The sequence below is a fragment of the Rhinopithecus bieti genome, unplaced genomic scaffold (assembly GCF_001698545.2).
Source record: "Rhinopithecus bieti isolate Rb0 unplaced genomic scaffold, ASM169854v2 scaffold_26603, whole genome shotgun sequence".
Lineage (NCBI taxonomy): Eukaryota > Metazoa > Chordata > Mammalia > Primates > Cercopithecidae > Rhinopithecus > Rhinopithecus bieti.
Genome location: NW_016812252.1, coordinates 221636 through 230064, shown reverse-complemented (window position 1 = coordinate 230064; position 8429 = coordinate 221636). Strand labels below are relative to the sequence as shown.

At 53.5% G+C, this 8429-nt stretch overlaps 2 protein-coding genes across 2 annotated transcripts in view; one reads left to right on the top strand and one right to left on the bottom strand.

The window, feature by feature from the left end:
• Positions 1-955, bottom strand: part of FOXL2 (forkhead box L2) — a 2072-nt gene extending 1117 nt beyond the window's left edge. The window contains exon 1 of the mRNA XM_017895818.1: positions 5-955. Within this exon, the coding sequence (XP_017751307.1) occupies positions 5-707 (703 nt within the window). The 5' untranslated portion in view covers positions 708-955. The remainder of the gene's footprint in view (positions 1-4) is intronic.
• A 394-nt stretch (positions 956-1349) lies between these two features.
• FOXL2NB (FOXL2 neighbor) lies at positions 1350-4522 on the top strand. The gene is made up of 3 exons (XM_017895829.1): positions 1350-1449; positions 3525-3644; positions 4269-4522. Exons 1-3 carry the CDS (start codon positions 1350-1352, stop codon positions 4520-4522), a joined length of 474 nt encoding a protein of 157 aa, XP_017751318.1.
• Positions 4523-8429: the final 3907 nt, after the last annotated feature.

Sequence of the window (8429 nt, the reverse complement as noted above, 5' to 3'; positions counted from 1 at the left end):
GGGCCCGCGGCCGCAGCCGCCGCTGCTGCAGCCGCTGCGGCCGCCGCCATCTGGCAGGAGGCATAGGGCATGGGTGAGGGAGGCTGCGGTAGCGGCCACGAGTTGTTGAGAAAGCCGGACTGTAGGTACTTGGGGGGCGCCAGGTAGCCGTAGCCGTCGGCCCCGGCGCCAGCCACGCCGCACCCGCCTGCAGCGCCTCCGGCCCCGAAGAGCCCCTTGCCGGGCTGGAAGTGCGCGGGTGGCGGCCGGAAGGGCCGCTTCATGCGGCGGCGGCGCCGGTAGTTGCCCTTCTCGAACATGTCTTCGCAGGCCGGGTCCAGCGTCCAGTAGTTGCCCTTGCGCTCGCCGCCGCCCTCGCGCGGCACCTTGATGAAGCACTCGTTGAGACTGAGGTTGTGGCGGATGCTATTTTGCCAGCCCTTCTTGTTCTTCTCGTAGAACGGGAACTTGGCGATGATGTACTGGTAGATGCCGGACAGCGTGAGCCTCTTCTCCGCGCTCTCGCGGATCGCCATGGCGATGAGCGCCACGTACGAGTACGGGGGCTTCTGCGCCGGGTCCGGCTTCTCCGGGGCTGTCCCGCCGCCACCCCCTCCGCCCTTGCCTGGGCTCGGCGGCGGCGCTTCTGGCTCCTTGACTGTGCGGCCGGTCTCTGGGGCCAGCAGGGCCCCCGCGGGGTCCTCGGGCTCTGGGTAGCTGGCCATCATGACAAAGCCGGCGCGCCGCGGCCGGGCCGCCTCTGCTCTCCGTTCCAGGCGCTGGTGCGGCAAAGAGTTGGGGCGCACAAGTCCGCTTACGGCCGAGTCTCAAACTTCTGGAGACTGCGGATGCTGCCCGCGTTTGCTTGCTGGAGGCCTCTCGCTGCTCTCCCCTCTCCTTCCCCTTCCCCTAGGGAGCGGCCGGCGGGAGTGGAGCTCAGCCTCTGGCCATGGGGAGTCCGCCCAACAGAGAGGGGCTCCGGCCTCGCCGCCCCTCCCCGCCCAGGCCAGTCCCCGCCTTGGTGGGTTTTCTTTTCTGCTGTCTTCCCCTCCCCCCGCCCCCCGGTTTCCCGAAGCACGACCCGCGTCTCTGGCAGAGCTGCCTCCTGGAGTCCCTAGTGCGCCAGGAGCCTCGCTCTGTTCTGATTCGTATGGGCTCCACCGAGTTCCGCTTGCGTCAGGCGCCTTCGCCCCTATAGCGGGGCGGCCAGCCGCGCACGGGCGAGTTCATCTCCAAGTCACTTTTTGTAAACGCCCCGCACAGCCTGGACCGGCCTGCCCCCGCCCGGCGAGCCTCCGGGGCCCAGCCGACAGCCAGGCTCACGCGCCCTTGAAATCTGCCGGTACTCGCTCTGCGGGCTGGGCTGGGAGATGACGAGGACCCCGGTGGGGTCCACCCGCACCCGGCCAAAGCCCAGGAAGCTCGGGCCCCAGCGAGAAGAGGCACTCCAAGCCTCCTCGCAGCTTTCAGGTGAAAGAAAACGACTCCTTTGCTCTGCCGTTTGCTGCTGTCTTGAGGCTGAACTAGCTCGGGGCTGGGGAGGGGCGAGACGGCGAGAGGGCCGGACGGGGAGCGGGGGGAGAGCTGCTCTGAGGCTTTGGGAAAATGAGCACAGAAACGCGTGTGACTGTACGAAGAAACCTCGGACTGGCCTGTCCCTGTCGCTCTCAGAGTAACTCGTCTGGAATGGGGCTGGGGAGAGGATCTCTGGGAATAGTCGTACAGGGGCACCGCCTGAATAACCTCTGCCTCTCCCTGCGTTGCCAGTGGATTTAGGAACCAGGCTCCTCCTTGGAATCCCTGTACTAATCCTATGGGGTTGGAGTGAAGGTTGGATGTGTGCTTTAACAGCACCAAGTAGATGCCCTTCAGCTATTGCGCTAATACAGCCGGGGATGTTGCCGGGACTTTGCGGGACTGTGTATGTGTGTGCACAGGGGTCACATACGAAAGTCATAGAGAACTGTCCTTGAGATGGGTGAGATACCAGGTGCATGTATGCTGCTCAGAAACACAGGTATGCACATGTACAAGGTGTGAGATTTGTATTTACAAGGTAAAACACACTTATACTGATAGTTACATAATATGGTCATCAAGTATCAGAGTAAATGTAGCTGGTGGATATAGCGTCTTCTCTTTTTCTCCTTTCTTCTTTCCTTCCCCCCTTTCTTCCTTTCTTTCACAATTCTTCGATGCCTCTTTCCCTCCCAGTGCATGTATTTTGCCACAGACTGGGAAGAAAAACATCAGGCTGAGGGAGGGACTTGTTCAAATCTCTCTCCTGATGAGACATTTGTTCTGATCTTTCTCCAGAGGATCAGGAGTTAGTTGTCACCTACCTTAAGCAGAATTCTGATGGGAATCCAGTTATATCAGCATGTACAGAGATTGTTTCAGGGAAAATCAGGTGTGCCTTTTAACAGTATGCTCCTTAACAGTGCCTTTTAACTTGGCCTTAACAAAAAATCTGCGGTTATAAAGTATGAGAGAGATGGCCAGTGTTTTGAATCCTCAAACCCCAAACTCCTTGGTGCTGAGGAGTGGGGCAAGGCTGCCTTATGGAGGAAGGTGGACTGAATGGATGTCGTGTAGGTGTGCGTTTGTGATTGGCATGTCTGGAGTGGCTGGCTCAATGCCTGTCACTGCCTCTTCCTCCCAGGCTGCTTAGACTCTGAGAGTTCTCCGGAAGCCCAAGGAGCCTTCAGTGGCCTGTGGTTCCAGCATCCACAGGCCATCTACAAGTGTTGTCTGCTGCTCACTCAGGCCTCTGATCTGCATTCTGAGATGAAAGGGAGGGAGGACAAGGGTGTTGGGGCTCTTTGGAATTCAGCATCTTGAAGATGACACCAGAGAGGTCAGCAGGGCAGCCCTTGCCTGGTCACAAGGATGAGAGGGAGCAAGGCTATCCACAAAGTGGCTTGGTTTTTTTTTATGGGCGGTCTCCCACTGCACCAAATACACATGGGGGAAGCAGCACTTCTGCAGAATCCCTGCTGCTGCTTTCTGAGCAGGAGTGCAGATGTTTTTCTTCTTCCTTACCCCATCCTTGCCCAGGCTTTGGGTGGGAGTAGTGAGTCAGATTTGGGGCTGCTGCAGATTGGCCTAGTGCCTATCCTCCCCCAGCCAGGGCCTGGGCAGGGGGAAAAACAGCTGGGTCTGGCCCTATCCTGGTGGGGGCTCCTCTCTCCTTTTCTCTCTCTCTCTTTTTTCTTTCTTTTTTTTTTTTTCTGACCACCCAGGCTGGCTCTCTGCCTCTCTCTCTCTTTCTTTCTTCTTCTCACAGGCATTTCCGCTGCTCAGCCCTGCAGCAGCCAGGTGTAACAGCATTGTTGTGTGTGTCATCACTTCCCTGAATTCCATACTCGGCTCCCTTTTCAGCCTTTAAGGAGCCTGTGTGTGTATGTGTGTGTGTGCGCGTGTGTGTGTGTTTGTGTGTTTATTGGGATTGGGGGCAAATGAAGGAGTTCCTCTAAAGGATTTTCAGAGTAGAAAGGAGTTCTGCTCTGAAAATACTGATTTCTGACTGTCCCGTAGAGGAACAGAACCCCCAGCCCTGGTGCAGAAGAGGATGCCTGATGCGTGCACCCTGGGAAGGACTGGAATCAGTCTTCCCAAGATGTGCCTTCACATGGCTGTCCGGCATTCGAAGGCTCAGAAAACAGGCAAGAAAATGCGGGCGGGAAGCCTGGCAGAATGATTACTTTCAGGTCCCCTCCAGGCCTCTGCGGAAAAGCCAGGGGCTTTGAGCTGGAGATAGAGGAGCCTAGGAAGAGAGTAGAATCCTCTCCTTGCCAGCCCAGCCAGAGGTGGGTGAAGCGGGCGCTCCAGGAAACGGTCCGGGACGCCTTGATTTACTTCTCAGCCTTCGGAGGCAGGCTGGTTGTTGGTGGGGTCGGGATCCTCTCTGAACAGGGCATACTGTGCCTAGGTTTTGTGGACGCCCGGGCCGGTTCCTTTTCTCCCCGCGGCACTGGGGCGACGCAGGGCCCCGGTTTAGTGACCTTGGGGCGGCGCTCACCTCCAGAGGCCAGGGTGGTGGGCTGGGCAAAGCTCACTGCCTCTTTGCCCCAGTTTTCCAGGGTCCCGCAGCTGCAATTCAGCAGCCACCGGCGCCTCCTGACCGCGGTCCCACCGGAGCGCCGCCAGCGGATACGGTTCCAGTGAACCGCCGACCGAGCGCAGCCTCTGCTCCCGCGCCTCCTCGCAGTCTGGCCCCGCGCCTCGGAGGTCCCGACAGCCGGCGCGAGCAATTTGCTCGGCTCTGATGGAGACGCTTTTCTCCCCAGGGCCGGGAATCCTGCAACAGCGGCAGAAGCGGCCCTCGCCTCTGGCTCCAGGCGGCCCAGCTCTACTAGGGGAGCGTCGCGGCTGCTCTGAGGCAGGCAGCGCTTCGCTAGAACCGTTCAGCTCGTCCCGCGCCGACGCCGGCTGCCTGAACCAGGTCCCGCGGTCCCCTTTCCTAGCGGGACCCCGAAACACCCGCCGGCCTCCCACTCCTGAGCGGGAGAGAATAGAGCCTGCTGCAACCCTCTGCTTGTAGGGATGGCCTCTGCAGTGCTTCGCCAGCAAAGGGAAGCTTCATTGTGGCTATTAGTACATCCGCATACACTCCACTCCTCAACAACTGTCAGCACTCACTCCCTCCTGGCCCCTCACACCTCCCTTTGCACCCACACCTCAGGGACCCGGTGTCCCTCCACTTAGGTCACGTTACTCCATCCACTTCTCTCTCCCTCTCTCTCGGTCAACTCCAAATCCTCTCTAGTTCTCCTTCCCCGCCTATTTCTCTCACACTCACCAGGTACACATACTAATTCAGATCCTGCACATGTCGGTGGAAAACATGTCAAGCCATTGTGCAGACCCTGAGCTTTTTCCGCACTCTGCTCACCTTCCCATTTCACGGCACAGAAGGACCTCTGGGCTCCGTGTTTACAAGCCTGACTCCCAGAAGCCTGTGGATTCTCTGATGTCCTTGGCCTGTGATTGGGGTGACTGGGCTGCCACCTGGGTGTTTTCATGGTGGGATTGCTGCGCAGACCACAGAGAAGCTCAGGTACTGAGCACATTCCAGATACACTTTAACATGCACAGGCCACTCACACAGGCTTCATCTCTGTCTCGCAACTCTGCTGAGCTTGCTGCTCAGACCAGCAAGCTGCAGCAGCAGACACCCACATAGTACCAAGTCTGAAGCCAGTGGGTATTAGTCTGCCTGGCTGGGATTAGCAAAGTCAGTTATGTGCTTGGGAGAGAACAGGGGAATGGAGAGAGAGAGAGATATTGAGAAAGAGGAAAGAGAAGCGACCTCCTACTCTGGGAAGAACTCACACATGAGAGCTGTTTCCTGTTGTTAAGTGTCTCATTGAGCTCCCCTCTTTCTCCCCCAGGAAGGACTGAGAGGCAGTAGACCAGAGCTCTGGCTCCTCTTTACCTTGCTGATGTGGGGGTATGAGTCCACCAACACCATTTTGTCCCAAGCAGTATGTGCCTCACCGTCAATCAGGCAGAATGCAGGGCAGTTGTAGGCCTTTTTCATGGTGGAGGCCAACTGGGAAAAAGGCAGAAGGGCCTGGGTCCTGGGCCAAGTCAGGCCCTCCTCCCTCCAGAGACCCCTGGGATGCTCTCAGAGGCAGATTCTAGGGTGGTGGGAGCTGCTGACAAGCATCCTCTGATATCCCTCATGACATCTCTGGCCCAAAGCCATTTTGTTCAGCTCTGAACAGTGAGTGCCTTGCCAGTAGGCCTCAGACTTGCTTGGGAACATGATGTGCTCTTAAAAGTTGCCTTGTTGCCGCTCTCCACACCCAGACTGTAAGCGCTGATGGGCAGACTCTGCCCTCTACTCCTCACTCAGTGCTTCCCACCAGGATGGGCTTAATGCTTTTTAATAGAATTAGAAAATGGTTCCACTGGACAGAATTGGGAAATGCCACTTTCCTTATAATGAAGTTAGAATTTTCAAGAAAGGGACTGTAGCTGAGGAAGAGTGGTTTGACCATTGAGAGCCAGCTCAGGTTCTGAGAGTTCTCTGCCGTTTGGGGTTGCTTGCTCATTATAGCTGCATGACCATGTTGCTGAACCTTAGGCAAGGACAGGGACACCTCCCTAGTCCCCAGTCAGGGTGAGGACCTGTCTGAAACATTCAAACTAGACTACTGGAAACAGGTCTCTGCACTCAGGGCAGCTGGCTTGCAAGGTAAGGCCTGCAGTCTCCATCCCCATGCTAACCCATGAGGGGATGCCAGAGAGAGCCCTTCCCCCTTGGTCCTCATTCCTGGCTCAATTTTCTCCCACAAAGTGGGCACTGCCTAAAGACGATAGGCAACTGCCATACAGGAAGGCAGTTTTAGATGCCTAGCTGGCACAAAGTCCAGAGGAAGGGAGGGAGAAGGGCTGAGTTTTGTATTACTGTTCTACATTTGGAGATTTTCCTCATGCCAAGATAGGGTGTGTTTGTGTGTGTGTGTGTACGCAGTATAACTTTATTAAACACTTTTTTTTTTTTTTTGAGACAGGGTCTTACTCTGCTGCCCAAGCTGGAATGCAGTGGTGCAATCTCGGCTTACTGCAGTCTCCACCTCCCAGGCTCAAGTGATCCTCCCGCCTCAGCCTCCCAAGTAGCTGGGACTATGGTTTTGAGCCAACACAGTCAGCTAATTTTTTTTTTTTTTTTTTTTTTTTTTTGGTATTTTTGGTAGAGACAGGGTTTCGCCATGTGGGCCAGACTGGTCTTGAACTCCTGAGCTCAGGGTGATTTGCCTGCTTCAACTTCCCAAAGTGTTGGGATTACAGGTGTAAGCCACCATGCCTGATCAGTTTTTTAGTTTTTATTTCAATAGTTTTGGGGGAACAGGTGGTTTTTGGTTATGTGGATAAGTTCTTTAGTGGTAATTTCTGAGATTTTGGTGCACTTGTCACCTGAGCATTCTACACAATACCCAGTGTGTAATCCTTTATCCTTCACCCCCCTCCTACCCTTCCCCACCGAGTCCCCATTATATCATTTTTTTTTTCTTTTTGTGACAGAGTCTCACTCTGTTGCCCAGGCTGGAGTGCAGTGGCGTGAACTTGGCTCACGGCAGCCTACTGAGTTCAAGTGATTCTCCTGCCTCAGCCTCCTGTGTAGCTGGGACTACAGGCATGCACCACCATGCCCAGCTAATTTTTGTATTTTTAGTAGAGATGGAGTTTCACCGTGTTGGCCAGGCCGGTCTTGAACTCCTAACCTCAAGTGATCTGCCCATCTTGGCCTCCCAAAGTGTTGGGATTACAGGCGTGAGCCACTGCGCCCGGTCCATTATGTCATTCTTATGCCTTTGCGTCTTCATAGCTTAACTCTCACTTATAAGTGAGAACAGAGGATATTTGGTTTTCCATACTTGAGTTACTTCACTTAGTACAATGGTCTCCAACTCCATCCAGGCTGCTGTGAATGCCATTATTTTGTTACTTTTTATGGCTGAGTAGTATTCCATGGTGTATATATATCACATTTTCTTTATCCCCTCATTGGTTGATGGGCATTTAGGCTTGTTCCATATTTTTGTATGCAGTATAACTTGCAGATGGTAAACAATATACAGCTTGATGTATTATGACAAATAATGCAGTATGTAACCACCACCTGGATCAAGATATGGAGCATTTTTGGCACCTCATAAGGTTCCTTCATATCTTTTTCCAATCAATATTGCCTCAAAAGGGAACCCATATTTGGATTTCTATCACCATAAATAACCTTTGCCTGCCTTGAGCCTCATATAAATGGAGCATATAGCATATATGCCTTTATGTCTAATTTTTTCTGCACAATGTATTTTTAATATTCACTGGTCTTGTTGCATGTGTTAGACATTTATTTCTTTTTATTGCTGTGTAATATTCTAGTATTTGCTTATCCATCCATGTGTTGAGGCACATTTGTTTCCAGTTTTTGGATATCATAAATAAAGCTGCTGCCCACATTGTTGTACATGTCTTTTTGTGAAGGGCATTTTACTACTCTTAAGTGAATTGTAAGACTGGGCATATATTTAGTTTCAGTAGATACTGCCAAACAGTTTCCAAAGTGATAAAACCAAATACAATGGTACACAGATAGACAAACATACTTTAACAGGGCCTTTTCCTTATAGATAGCATTCTCTAAAAACCACTATTTACCTGCACTTATTATTACTATTACTATAAATGGAAAAAACAGCTTTTTTGTTTTTTGTTGTACAAGGTCTCACTCTGTCACCCAGGCTGGAGTGCAATGGCGTGATCATGGCACACTGCAGCTTTGACCTCCTGGGCTCAGCCTCCTGAGTAGCTGGGACTACAGGTCACACCCAACTAATTTATGTATTTTTTGTAGAGATGGGGTTTCGCCGTGTTGCCCAGGCTGGTCTTTAACTCCTTCAGACAGTCCTCCCATCTCAGCCTCCCAAAATGCTGGGATT